Below are 15,417 nucleotides of genomic sequence, written 5' to 3'. Positions count from 1 at the left end.
ACCAGACAGCATTACAAGTTCTCCATGTTCCAGCACCATCTTTCATGCCCAGCTATCAGAGTATGACAAATCAGTTTTATATGCAGTATATATTCCACATATGTAAAATGCATCATCCAAACAGGGGATTAACTGAGTATACCAGTAAAACTGCTTAAGCCTAGACAGATCACGTGCCCCTACTTATGATTTGTGGGGTTAGTGGTTTTTTGGGTTCTGTGGAGTTCTGTGGTGTGTCTATTATTAACTACAATTCTGATACACTCTTTCAAATAAACTGGAAGATATCAGAGAATTGAACTGACTTCTGTGCCTAGTTTTCACTTTGTGGGATCAAACTTTGGATCTCTGAAAAACAGAGAGCAGAAATTATTTGCAAGGGGCAGTAAGAAAAAAAGTGACCTAGCATAACCTCACTACCGTCCAAAACACCTGTGGAAGGTGCTCCATCCATGGCAGTGGCACTAGTCTGTAATTCTGTGATTGTGCTTTGGAGATGGATCAATTAAATGACTCAAATGAGAAGCAGGGCTGTGCTCAGAGTCATAAATGACTCAGGCACAAGCTTAACCTCATTAAGTATTTTAGTATACTCTACAAGTGGCAGCTTTGGAATGCAGTTATTCACATTCCGTCAACGTCAAAACCCAAACTAGCAACACAGCACTGGTATGTATTTCTTCCACTGGAAATCTCTGTAAATGACGACTTGCTGAGTTTGTTTTTAATTAGTCTGTTAAAATAAAAAAGTATCTCTAGGTATTAAGACAATAATTCTATTTTAAGAACTCTGGAAAGGTCTTAGAGAACTATTAACTCAACTCATTTATACAAATGTACAAAATCTAAGCCTTCCAATTAGGAATGTACAGAGCACAAATGTTACATGTGCAAGTATTAATCTGCTTTTCAATTTTTTATTTTTTTTTTTACTTTTTAAAATCTAACAAAAGCATGCCTAAAACACTGCTACTCTCCCTGAGCCACAGCTTAAAATGCTCAAGTACAGTGGTGAAAAAATTGTTGCCTATAAAGTTTGATGGGTTTGTACAGTCAGCTTGAAATTTAAGGCCCACAAGAGAACAGAAACAGAACAGTGTGTATTCATTAAGAACAAACACCAGTGATCAAACTAAAATTGCTTCGGGAAGTCCCACAGGAATTTTATACTAAGTTCTAATGTTGCCCTGACTTATATTAGTCACTTAGTGAAAGTGGAGGGTATCCAAGACAACTCAAAGTTTACATTTTTGACATCTACTTCTGCAGCTTGGTAGTTCCAAGACAACCTTTTATTTTTCAGAATGTTTTTACTACAGGTATAAATATAATTGTTACTGGCTATCAGCCAACTGCAAATAACTTGTGAGCCATTAACTCATTAACAATTTTTTTTAATGTTGTTCTTGTTAATTTGTGTTCCAACATCATTATTTGCTTTTTGAAAGGAATAGTCAGCCTCTAGAAAGGCATTTTAAACAAATCCATATTATCAGTGTCACAACATATCTATCAGGCATTATGGTTTTAGAGTCACAGACAGTTTAAACCTTTCAGGCACAACTTTTTTTATGCACTGTTATCCACACTAAGTTAAAAGATGAATACAAAACTGATTAAGGCAGTTGTCTTAACCACAAACCACAAAGAAACCCCACCTTCCAAAACTTTTACCAACTCCAACACTTGAAATTAAAAAATCTCATGGGGACAAAAGTATAAAGTCAAAAGTATTCCTGCTCACTACTTAAACCTTTAAATGAGATACTGTTTTTAAAAATTGCAACATATTTCTAAAAAATTTTCCTCATGCTGCTTAGTGGTTTGAAACATTTTGCTAAAGCTTTTATCCTTTCCGAACCAATGATATTCAAGGCACGTGTAAGGTAAACTGTAGTCCCACCGTTTTTTCTTCCTTTTAATTAAGTAGACTGCATCAAAATTACAATTTCATAGAATTTGTGAATGCAAAAATTTGTTAAAAATCAGATAGATATTTCAAGTTCTTCTGAAGTCTGTTTCATTTACTTTTTCCACTCCTTGTCAGAATTTCTCAAATATGCTAACTGTCATTTCTTGCTAAATATTTGCCTTTTAAAGGCTTTGAACTCTCTCTCCAATTAGCAAAACACAGAATGACACACGGAAGTCAAGCAGGGGAAAAAAAAAATCAAGAGCTGAAGCAACAGAAGTTCAAGCGTTGGAGCAGTTAATTTTCGGAAGCACTTTAAGCTAAACAATCATTTTGAATTATATTTGAAATGACTCCACATGAGTTTGGACTACAAACTCTCAACTATTTTTATTGTATATGTATTATTTAGTTAAATATGGTAACAGAGCTAAAAATAATAAGTTAGATTAGTTAACCCAGACACTCTGATCACAAGTTGACAGCTTTTCTATTAATCTGAACATTCACTTATAAAAGCAAGAAAATCCACTGCAGTTCCATACAATTTTCACCTATTTGCTAACAGAGAGCAGCCACCAAGAAGCTGGGAATACTAACCCTTAACCACTGCGTACACCTGACTGCTGCCAGTGAAGGGAACTGCTCCTGGCCCTCTCCCAGAGCCTATTAACAGCTCATGTACTCTACTCTGACACAGAAGATAACAGGTATTTATCTTAACTAGTGTCATCTAGGAAACCTGGGATGTAAGCCAAATTCCAAGAAACAGGCCTAGAGTTAGCATTTGAAGTGACCACTAGTGCTCTCTAATCTCAACAGGAATTACAAATATACAACCCAGTTCAGTTTAGATCCCATTTAAACAAGAGGAAAAGACACCACACACAACATCTGTGTGCTCAGAGATAACTCATAGCTGAAGACCATCATGTATATATATTAAAATTTCGGGTGGCCACACCAACTATCTGGATTACTGGGACATTGACACAAAAACCAAGTACAGCTTTTTCTTTCTGTCAAAAACTTGCACAGAACAAGGGAAGAAATAGTACAAACAATACATCCCTTTTAATATTTCATAAGCAGAACAATAGCAAGATCACAATTTATTGAGCTGATACAACACTCCGCAAGGTCAGTAGTTGCATTTTAACCTATGAAGACAGCACTAAAAACTTGGAGCTCACATTAAGAAAATGTTTGCAGAATACCTGGATAAACTAAGCACACGGCCTAAAACATTCTTCCTGACGTACAAAAGTTCAACGTTATAACCAGGCCTGAATTTAACCCAACATAAAAGTGGCATAATGTCTTTCATGGCTTTTGTTTTCATGCTCAAGATAGTTATGACACTACTGTGTTCACTATCACAATCAAACTGTGATTTGTTCACTATCTAGTGAGCTAAGCAGATTCCTTACCTTCAACTCGTGATTCCAAGTACTTATCCAACTCGGCATCTTTTTTCACTGCCTCCTCTGAGACCTTAGGAGCATTTGAAAAACAAACTAATACAATACTCATGTTATCACGACTCCCCTATGTGACAAAAAAGAAAGAGAAGTTAGTATCTTTAGTGTTATTCTTCATCTTTCTCCTCTAATCACATTTGTACTTTTTCCAAATACAGTGCTACAGACAAACCTGGGAAAAAAAAAAAAAAAAAGAAACCCTGAAAAAATCCTGTATTTTCATCAATAAGAACCTCTCAGTGTCCAAACTACACCTCTCACTAGAATTAATTTGACTATTTTGACTGTATATTCTTAGTATTGAAGACTAAATAATTAATGAACTTACCAACATGTCAACCATTTAAAAATAGTATCAATAAAACAGGTCAGAAATTAGATAGTTGTGTAATGTTACCTTAAACCAAATTGCAAAACATCTCCCATTGCAAAATGAAATGCAGAATACTCCCCTATACTACTAGAATAGTTTAGCTCAAGCAAGTAATTTTTAGTTGCAGGGTATTCATGTAAACTACTACATGCATTACAGGTCTGTTTATCAGAATGCACCTGTGTCACACAACACCTTGAAGCAAGTATAAAATATAAATGTTTTACATGGCCAAGCTGACCTTACAGACTATCATGTGCTCAGAAATATCACCTAATGGCTTTTTATATACTAATTTCAATGCCAGTTCTTTACTAGCACACTGATACAATTTTCCTGCTCATATTTTATTTTCAAAATTGTAATTCGCAACCAAATTTAAAAACACAATTTTAAGTCTCTTACAAGGGGATCCAGCAGAATCATAATTTAAACCACTGGTTTGAAAATCAAATCTTAACTTCACTTTTTGTGTGTAGAATCTTTAGTGCCATTAGTCACTGCATACTGTTGCTGTGTAAACCCAAGCTACTGGATAGTTCTAATCATCTATCACAACAAATCCTTCTCCTGAAGCAATTAAGAATTTGACATTAGAATGAATTCCTTTAGAAATACTGCTTAGGAGTTCACCTATATTCCATTTTGTACCAAGCATATGAGGACACCTATCACTTAGTGGTACAATCCACAGCCTGGTTGTTACAGAGATCCAGGATCTGACTTCGGAAAATAAACATGTGGTCAGCGCTCAGTTTTACTGAAAGAATCTGAGAGTGACCATGCTTTAACAGGGCTAGTTGAGTTCTTGGTCAGAAAAGCAATTTAAACAGCATTTAAATCAATCATACACTGTATGGTATATGCCGGAATACAACCCTATTTCTGGAAAAAACACTCAACTTACCCTTTAGAGCTTCAATTGTGAATTTCAGTATATTCCTCAAAATTGCATGTTTAGTCTGTGGCCTACCAAAGGAACTTTTGTTTGTACTAGCAGGAATTGCACTTTTCACTGAATGTTGGAAATGGAATACCTATTTAACATATGTAGACCAACCAGTAGTTGCTCCAAACAAACTAAATTTGAGGAGTGGAAGCAAGTTCAGATGCAAAGGTGGTGTTACTCCAGCTAAGCTACAATGAGCTGAGGGCACAAGTGACAGACGAACAACACCTCGAAGAGGAGATGGTGCCACTGGTTTTATGCAAAGGATACAAACACTGCCCGTCTTCAAAGAACAAAAAAACCCACAAAGCATCTTGCTCAGAATAGATTAATTTTACAAATTTTGTATTTAGAATCAACGTTTAGAGGTGGAACTATATGCAAGCATTACTTAGGGGAAAAAAACAGCCTTTATTTTTGCAATTGCTATCACCTTTCTAAGCATATAGGGTGAGGCTGTATATTCTTCTATGCAGTCAAATGGGTACAGAACTTTGAGGAAAAGAAGCTGGAGAAGGGGAACAGTAGGCCAGGAACAGCTGTTAACACTATACCTAACCAGAAGATAATTTTAGACAGCTGTTTGGAGAAAACACATACCTTATGTAAACAAGTGTCCACTACCCAATTGCACACTGTTTCCAGGTCATCTGATACTTCAAGTCTAGACTTTACATATTCACAGAGCTCTTCATTGCTCATTACATCCCAGATGCCATCACAAGCCAGGATGATAAACTCATCTTCTTCTGCCCTTAAAATTTCACACACCTCAGGCTCTGGAGAAACAAGTTGTTCTGTAGGGCCTTTGCCATCAACACATTTGTAGTCATAGTCCCCCAGAGCTCGAGAAACTGCCAATGAACCATTAACACGCTGAATCATTACACTGCCTCCTGCATTCTGGATTCGCTCTTTCTCCCTCGGGTTGCAAGGTTTGTGATCCTGTGTTGAAAAACAGACTTGTCCATTCCTATAGAGAACAGCACGTGAATCACCACAGTTGATAAAGTATACATGCTCAGGTGAAATCATAACTCCCACTGCTGTTGAGCCACTTCTGTCCATGCCATTTCTGAGGTCTGCGAAATTGCGCATATATTCATCAATTTTCAAAAAGCCAGTTCTGATTCCACTCTTGACATTTTCCACTGAAGGTTCAAGAGCAGATCCAGGTTTTTCTGTCGCCCTAAAGTCTTCGTTGTTAGTGATGTGTTCTAATAAGTGCGTGGAGCAGTAATTTGCAACACGAGATCCCGCGTGACCATCATAGACAGCAAAGAAGGACCAGTCCTCTAAGCCATGGGGAATACCTACAACAGCTGTGTGAGCATCTTCCATTTCCACTCTCCATCCCTGCATACTGCTGAGGCCGTAACGCAAGCCATTCCCTGCACCATGAGCATTATGTTTTTCAGTTTTTGGTTTATCCAAAAATGCACCCATGTTTATGCAATATTGAATCTGTAAAACAGAGAAGAAACCTTGTTTATAAAACCACCATTCCATATCAGCTTTGTTGTTAGCTTCCTGTGTTTCTTCTTTACAAAACAAGTGATAAAGCATGCACACATGCAAAAGCCAACAACTATATCGGAGGAAAACAATAATTAATACATGACATGAATGACGTGTGAATTTACAAACCTCTGTATGCATTTTCAGTATTTTTTGTTGGGCTGCTGGCTTTTTTGAAGAGCTACTTCATAAAAATTAAATAAATCTCCATACGAAGGCAGAGTAGTTCATATACCTTTGCAGCCCTGCTGATTTTGAAATCCTCTGCAGAGAAAAATTTAGGATGGAAAAACAACAACTATATCACCCCTACTTTCTTTCCAGTTTTACTGTGGCATGAAGAAAAACAATTAATGTTCATAAATCAGAATGGACTGGTCTCCCTAGCTTTGCATGTACCATGCTACTTCTGTATTCTTGTAAGGCATGGCAGAAGTGACCATAGGGGAACACAGACCATCCACCAAAAGAACCAAGGCAGTAATTCCCACTTAAATACAAGAAAACCTCTCACAAGAATCTTTTAACAAGTTAACAACATAAAACAACATTTCAATATTTACTATAGAATCATAGAATGGTTTGGACTGGAAAAAACTTTAAAGATATATTCTTCCAACCCCTCTCGCCATGGGCAGGGACACCTTCCACTAGACCAGGCTGCACAAAGCTCCCTCCAACCTGGTGGTGAACACTTCCAGGGATGGGGCATCCACAGCTTCTCTGGGCAATATCTTCCAATGTCTCCCCCTCACAGTAAAGAATTTCTTTCTTATCTCAAATCCAAACCTACCCTCTTACAGTTTGAAGCCATTTCCCTTGTCCTATCGCTACCCTTGGCCAACAGTTCCTCTCCAGCCTCCTTGTACGTTATTTTTAGGTACTTAAAGGCCTCTATAAAATCTCCGCAGGCTTCTCCAGGTTGAACAACCTCAACTCTCAGCCATCCCCGAAAGACTTTCATGTGCTTACATGGCATTTTAAGTTCAGAATTTATTCAAATAAATTTAAAGTAATAAATTTTATAAATTACAAAATGTATTCAATTACAAGAGACATGAGCTAAGGGAAGTAAATAATCCACAGAAAGTTAGTCTCCAAATACTGAAGAAGTTCTACCTCCAGAATGCAAGCTCACAGGTAAAATGTGAATAATCTGTGCTGAAGCTTTAGAAGCCTTCTGATTTCCTCTCCTGTACTAGACTCAAGTGTCCTACACAGACCTGAAAAACTACCTTGCTCTTTATGAAGTTAGTAGAGAATACATTCTTTAATCCACAGATCTCAGAAACTCAGATACCACAACTTCAGACCATGCTAGAAGTCATCATCCTACAAAACCCTTAGATATGAAAATTACAGCAAATTTCATCCAAAAACAACTGGCAAGAATTCTGCCATGACTGATCCTGAGCAGTCACTTGTCTCTGACACAGTAGTACCTTGCAGAACCTACAGAGTCATGATAAGCTAATTCTAGTTTAAGAATTTGTTGCCTGGCCAGGAAGAGATTAATTAATCCTTACTTCTACCATTCCCCTCACCTAACACACAAGAAGTATACAGAGGACTACACACAGATCAACCAAACTCCACACTACCTCTGCTACAATGATCTCCATGCACTGCTGAAGATCCCAACAGCTCAGCAGTTTTTTGTAACACTGTGAATCGATGGAAAGGACTCACAAAGTGTATCCATCACTGAGATAAGTAGTCAAAATCTTGCACAACCCCTTCTCTCAAAACATCTGATTTTGCTTTGAAAACAAACAAAATTAATCTGTGTCAGAGGGTAAGCAAGACAGTGCAACATTCCACCACAAAACAGAGCTCTCAGCAACCAGTGTTCTCAGTTAAGAGCTGAACAAGTCTCCTTTACAGTAAAGGAGACTCGTGAAAGAATTCTAGTATCTTACAATCACTTATTCACGTATTACACAATATAAAACTACTTTAAAAGCACACAAAACATTCTTACCAGTGAAACTGTCATACAGGACCAAAATGCTGCCAAAATGACAGATACCCTCCAATACTTCATACCTTCTATGAAATTCCTTTAATTGTGTTAACTTACATTCTTAAAATCAGGTGTCCTTACATTCTTAAAATCAAAAATGTGAAAGAAATCATGTGACTGAGTGAGGAAAAAGATCAAAACCTATGTAACTGCAAAGGCCTGTGAGCTCAGTATTGTGCTGTGTTTTATATCCATAAAATTAAACATGCTTTAAAAAAAACCAAAAAACAACCACCAAAGGCATGTGTCACACCTTAGTTTTACTTGCTTCATAAGTAGGCTCATTTTTTTACAACTTATAACAAACTGGAAAATAAGAAAACCACAGAACTCAAGATCATGTTCTTAATATTCTAAATATCCCATTTAATATTGCAAATAAAGGATGTAGAGACAGACTTGCTATCAGTAAGTCTGGCAATCAACTTGTGTCTTTTGCCTCCTAGGCTTTCATCACACATCTCCTGGAGGAACACAGCGTTACCTTGTCTATCCCATGACAGTGTTGGAAGACAGCTTGGCCTTTCCTCCTCCACACTGAAGAAACTATCTCCCCCTCCTCACACATCACAGGCTCTGGCCTCTCAGTAACAGAGTGTTCTCCATGTCTGTGCCTTTCTTGTACTGGAAGGTGAGCAGTCCACACTGCATTCCCAATGCAGTCTCACGAGCTCCTAACAGAGGAAAACCACCACTTCTCCCAGAATACTGGGAACACCTTTTCTAATAGGTGCCAAACCTTCCCCCCTTCAGACACACTGCTCCCTAATGTTCAACACATTTGTCCTGGTTCTCCATCAGGACTCATCCCTGGGCTCTCTTCGGCAAAGCTCATTCCTCGACGGTCACCAGCCAGGCCGTACGGAGGGACAAGGTGACTTTATTCCAGGTACTTGATTATACCTCCTGCAGTAACATCAGAACACCAGTCCAGCCTACCAGGATCTACCTACTGCTAAAGCCTGTCCTTGGGCTAAACAACCACTCACTCGTACCATGTATTTTAAGCACATTTATCCTTCCACCATTCAAGTTTTTAACTAAGACTTCAGCGTACTTCGTCTTAGTCAAACCAGCTCAACATTTCTTGAGGGAGTTAAGGCATTAAGCGCCAAACATCTTTGTAGAGAAAGATTTAGTCTTAAGATAAAACACAGTCAGCAGAAGAACAGATGAGGCACCCACCAGCAAACCAGTAATTCAGTCATGGCTTTAATCAGCATAAACTCAAAAGTTCAGTACTCTTCAGTCTTGAGATTTATTTTCCAATGATCTCATTTTTGTATGAAATTTAAATGAATAACAGATTGGTTTGAGAAAACATTAATTTCCTTGTGGTGAAAATATTTACCCCACATAAAATTATTAGATGAAACTTTCAAAATCAGGAAGACCATGTCTACTGTAATTACCAAAATTTTCTTGGAAATGGAGAAGGCCTTAGTTCTTGCCCACGCTCCACATACCATTCTTTAAAACACCATACATTACTCAGATCAAAATGAAACCCTAGGATGCTCTTCTCCATGTAGTCTTTCAAACCCTGGGAGAGGTTGGAAAAAAAAGAAAACAATAATAATCAAATTTTTTAAAAAAACCTATTGCCTGGCAGGACCAATAATCACTAAGGCTCAAAGGGATTCTGGAATACTTTTACAGAGGAGAAATTACTTTATAGGAAGAAATTACTGGCCTCTGCCCCTCTCTGGTGATGAAAAAGTTGAATCTGAGCAATACGCTACCAAAGCAGAGGCTCCAGCTATCTCTCTAGTGCACATTGTTCTTCTCTAGTCTTACATCAATAGCTGAGTCATTTCCAAGGAAGTTCAGGGTAACAAGTCTCCAACAAAAGCTGACATCCCAGAGCAAAAATCTAACCAAAGGCTTACTTCTCTGAAGTTCCAACCTGTATTTTTCTCTAATGTTTTCTACCAGAGTGAAATCCTATGTGAGGTCCTTATCTCATATACAGGCAACAACTCAGACTCAGGAAACCAAAGACATCTAGCCTTTTGAGGTATAGAGGAATGAAGGCAAAAGTCATGTCCTCTGACACGCAAGAAGAATTCATGATCAATATTCTTTCTGCCCCAGCTACACAGTGAAGAAGACTCTTTGGTATTAGATCAGCCATATAGGAAAAGAGCCCTAAAATTAGCTTTGCACAACCTTGTGTTTGCATTTAAAAGACAAAAGACCCCAAGTGCTCATTTTCTCTAAAGACCTACTTAAAAATTCACAAATAGCTCTTGCTCAGGTATAGATATTCATTAGTTTGTACTATATCAGAAAGGGGAAATAGGCAGCTACTTTAAGAGAAAAGCATGCTCCTTTCAAATCAGATTTATATTTAACAGGCAGAAATATTTACTTGATTACTGTCATAAAGGCCAGAGCTGTCCTGACTTGAGCTGGGATAGAGGTAATTGTCTTCCTAGTAGCTGGTTCAGACTTGTGGTTTGGATACGGTATGAGAATCATGTTGATAACACACTGAGGTTTTTAGTGGTTGCTAAGTACTGTTAGCTATACTAAGTCAAGGACTTGACAGCTCTCATACCCTGCCAGGAGGTGGGAGGGGCACAAGAAGTTGTGAAGGACACAGCCAGGACAGCTGGCCCAAACTAGCCATAGGGATATTCCATACTATATGACATCATGCTTAATATATAACCTGGGAGGAAAGCTGACCAGGGCTACCACTTGGGAACTAGCTGGGCATTGGTCAGCGAGTGACGAGCAACTGCATTGTGCCTCATTTCTTTTTAATTCTTTCATTATTATAATTTTCTTCCTTTTCTGCCCCTTCAAACTGTCTTTATCACAACCCACAAGTTTTCTCACTTTTATTCTTCTGATTCTCTCCTCCATCTGACTGGATCAGGGTAGTGAGTGAGCAGCTGTGTGGCACACAGTTGCTGGATGGGTTAAACCATGACAGACATTTCTGGTGCCCAATACAGGGCACAACGGGTTGAGATAATGACAAATCTGACTATCAGAAGAAATTTCTTACAAGTACTCATTCTATTAGTCACTGGTCACAGTGGTGGTGTATTTGCTCTCCAAGATGGTGTGGTGTCCTTGTTCATAAAGCCGCATTATAAAATATTTTACTTGTATATATTGCCCCCTGGCTGTTTGTCACCCATGGGAACCAGGCTAAGGTTATGTTGTTGTACTCTGTAACTGTCTCATAATATGACAGAACTGCTGCTTGTGAAACTGATCTGCTATTTGTACTCAGCACTGCCCACATCTCCATACTTTGGGAGCCATCTATAGGAAACTACTAATAATTACAACTTTTACCTCTTCTCAGAGACCCAGTCCATGGGGGAGACTGATATCTATCTCCCTTCCTCTTCCCTTTCTCCTCAAGGCCAATTAAAACAGCACTTGGGAATTTTTAATATCCTTGGGATGTTCAAACCAGCATTCCTATTGCTGTGTCTTCTGATTGTGTTCAAGGTCTTGTTTTAGGATCAACAATTATTTCAGAATGCCACCCACAGGGATCTGCCCTGAGGCTGGATAGTGATAAGTGCCAGGGTGTGGGAGATAGTTTGGGCAAGTGCCTAGGACAGTGGGCACCTCCAGTGCTTTGCAACTTCAGCCCTCAACAAGTGCAAAATCTGGAAAGACTAGCTAAATATTGGGAGAAACTATGCTGCCACCCAGGAAATCCCAGAGAGGCAAAACCCACGGCAACATGCTGCAGCCTGGGCCAGGCCTACTGAGCCATGCTCAGGATCGTACCTTGAGGGGAAAAAAGGCCTCTGGATGTGATGGGAAAATGATGGGCACAGGGGCTACTCCAACCCTAGTGACAGGCACTGTGGTTGAACCAAAGCACCAACTCGTGCCTGTACCAGCCGCTGCTACACATAAGGAGAGAGATATGCAAAGGTGAGCTCATTTAGTGCGGGATGAAGCATAAGGGCTTTAATGAGGAGAGGTGGGAGAAGAGGCAGAATAAATAAAAGATCTAGTTAATCATCTGATCCCTATCCTTGAGTGAGCTGTGACATATGCAAAAAGATTCCAACAATCATCCAGGCAAGGGCATCACCTGGTTGCTCCAACGCTGGAATAACAGGCCCAGCAACCTGGAATTAGAGGATAGAGAAGCCAAATAGCTGGCATCCCATTCTACAGAGGTGGGCATTAACCAAGGAACTGGAAAGGGGCACAAGCCCTCAGCCTCTGGAAGTGACTCCAGTTATGAAGGAAAGGTATTCCTTCAAGGAATAGGTTATGCCACCCAGGCAAGTGGACTGTCACGGATAGAGGCATCCAGTATCTGAGGCAATTAGCCATGCTGGAGGAGATTTACAATTATGTGGATGATAACAACAAGCAGTTACCCAAAGACCCAGACGAAGACAAGTGTACATGACCCATGTGGTAGAATGTCAACCATTGTCATACACCAACTCATTGGCAGTAATGATCTAGAAAGATTGAGAGGGACAAATAGTAGACAAATTGGCCAACTCCCATAATACAAACAATAATACAAAATGCCTCTTCCTCACTACAGGCCTGTATCTTGGTGGTGAACAAGGAAGGCTTATGCATCCTATTCCCCACCTGTATGGACCAGTGTCCCAATTATGAGAAGTAAGCATAAACAGCATAGGCCACTCTGTATGACCTCAGAGAGGACATGAGGAAGTGGGATGGAAAAATCTACCTTGACCCTACAGGCATGAGTAGGGAAATAGCAAAAAAAAAAATCACAAGAGAGGGTTATTGCAGGACACTGCTGCTCCAGTCTCTAGTGAGCCTCTAGTGAGACTCTAGCGAGCCTCTAGTTCCCCAGACAGAGTAGAGGGGCTACTCTTACTCCTGATCTTCAAGGGATTCTGATTCACACTTACAAGAAGTGAATAAATAGTGAACACACAGAATCACACCGAATCACTGGGTTAGAAGAGACCTTTAAGATCATTGAGCTTAACCCAGACTTAACACCTCAACTAGACCATGGCACCAAGTGCCACATCCAGTCTTTTTTTAGACACATCCAGGGATGATGACTCTACCACCTCCCTGGGCAGACACTCGAGTACTTGATCACCCTTTCTGTAAAAAACTTTTTCCTAATATCCCACCTATATTTCACTTGATGCAGCTTAAGGGTGTGTCCTCTCATTCTGAGTTGCTGCCTGGTGAAAGAGCCCAACCTCCACCTGACTACAACTACCCTTCAGGAAGTTGTAGAGAGTGGTAAGGTCACCTCTGAGTCTCCTCTTCTCCAGGCTAAACACCCCCAGCTCCCTCAGCCGTTCCTCACAGGGCTCGTATTCCAAGCCCCTCACCAGCCTTGTTGCCCTCTTCTGGACATGCTCAAGCGTCTCAACGTCCTTCCCAAACTGAGGGGCCCAGAACTGAATACTACAGCCAGGACTAGAGGGGCCCTGCCTCCACCAGGTGGAGGAAAGGAACAGCTGGATTTAGTGGACTGTGTGGATTGGACACCTTGCACAGCAGACCCACAGGAGTCAAAGGCTCTAGGAAACAGTGCTGCACAGGGGCAGGCACTATTTGTGTTTCTGGAGTGCCAGGGCAATCCCAACACCTAACTCTGTTGGAGGCGAAAGTGAGCTTGACTGGGAATGAGTGGCAAAAGCACTCCACTGTGACTGGCCCTGAGACTCCAGTGCATCCTTTGCCTATACTGCCTCACGAGGGTGTACTTCCAAGGACTCAAAAAGGTACTGCTGGGCCTTTGGTGTAGCTGCCTTGGAGAGAGTAGAAATTAAACAGCTGCCTACCTTGGCCCATCTCCTGGAGGATGCTTCTGGTGTGGGTCAAAGAACAACAGGTGCCATCACAACAGTCCACTGGCCACAGAATCACACCAACCAAAACATCCTGACACCATCCATAAGTTGATTTGTCATCAAGGAGAGCCAAGGAGTGATCAGCAGGAATCTAACAGTCCCATATGGCCAGTGCAGACTAACAGCACACTGTCATGGCCTGAACAAAGCCATGCCACCTCCGAGTCCAGCTGTGACAGACCTGCTGGAACTTCAATACGAACTGGAGTCAGAGGCAGCCAAGCAGTATGCCACAATTGGTACTGCTAGTGCAGTTTTCTCAAGCCTGGAGCGCAGGTCCATCCACTACACCTGGAATCAACTATTCCAGGGGTGGAAACACAGACCTACTATTAGCCATGGACTGATAAAAAAAGTATTGAAACAAAGCAAAGCTCTAGAACACTTAAAACATTGATGGCAATATTGTGTGAGGCAATACAACAACAGAAGTTTTTGAGAGAGGGAAAAGTAGTTCAAATCCTTCTGAAAATTGGTTTTGCCATAGAATAAAGAAAGGTAAAGAATCTGAACAGGAGATCCAGCCATCATCCACAGGATTGCATTTGCTCAAGAAACTGGGTGCACTTGCAGGGTAACACAGAAGGATGGGGAAGTCCGATGCATACCTCAAGGGGATTTGATTCTGGGTAAGAACAGCGAATAATCTGAATATTATGTTGCCTGCTATGAAATACTGTACGCCATCACTTCTGTGATGCTTCTTGTTAAATGCCATATCAAGGGTATTGTAATAGAATTACCCAGCCTAATGAAGAATGGAATTTTGATGACAGAACCAGCCACGCATAGCAGTGATGGAACTAGTGCTGGCTTCAGCAAACCAATCCAATGCTACACACATTCTCTCCTGCCCTGAAGGACTACTACAACAGACGAAGTCAAAAGTCATGGGCCAAAACTCAACAAACATTTTGAAAGGGTGGCCCATATAGTATGGGAACGGTATCTCTGTATATATCAAAATACAGGAAAGGTGATAGTGATTACTTGGGAGTATTGGAAAGTGAGGCACCTGGTAGGATGCAAATGGATATAGCCCTGCTTTCAGGTGGGACAGAGTTATTTAACAGTCCTCCTCATAGCTGGTATAGAGTTGTGGTTTGAATACAGACTGAGAATAAAGTTGATAGCAACAACTAAAAATACCAGTGTGTTATGCAGTGTTTATACTAAGTCAAGGACTCTTCTTGCTTATCATGTCCTGCCAACGGAGAAGACCAGAGTGGCACAAGTAGCTGGAAGGAGACATAGCCATGACAGCTGGCCCAAACTGGCCAGAGACACTCCAAAATCTATGACATCACTCTCA

At 40.3% G+C, this 15,417-nt stretch overlaps 1 protein-coding gene across 2 annotated transcripts in view; it reads right to left on the bottom strand.

Moving 5' to 3' along the window:
• Window positions 1–15,417, bottom strand: part of PPM1B (protein phosphatase, Mg2+/Mn2+ dependent 1B) — a 61,044-nt gene that overhangs the window by 15,374 nt on the left and 30,253 nt on the right. For both annotated transcript variants that reach the window (XM_041413531.1, XM_041413532.1), the window contains 2 exons: window positions 5,316–6,179; window positions 3,343–3,460 (listed from right to left, as the gene is read on the bottom strand). In XM_041413531.1, the coding sequence (XP_041269465.1) occupies window positions 3,343–3,460; window positions 5,316–6,161 (964 nt within the window). In that variant the 5' untranslated portion in view covers window positions 6,162–6,179. The remainder of the gene's footprint in view (window positions 1–3,342; window positions 3,461–5,315; window positions 6,180–15,417) is intronic.

Source organism: Onychostruthus taczanowskii, unplaced genomic scaffold, assembly GCF_017590055.1.
Source record: "Onychostruthus taczanowskii isolate IOZ18803 unplaced genomic scaffold, ASM1759005v1 scaffold42, whole genome shotgun sequence".
In the NCBI taxonomy this organism is placed as follows: domain Eukaryota; kingdom Metazoa; phylum Chordata; class Aves; order Passeriformes; family Passeridae; genus Onychostruthus; species Onychostruthus taczanowskii.
Note: the sequence above shows the minus strand (reverse complement) of the source record. Positions and strands in the feature narration are given on the sequence as shown.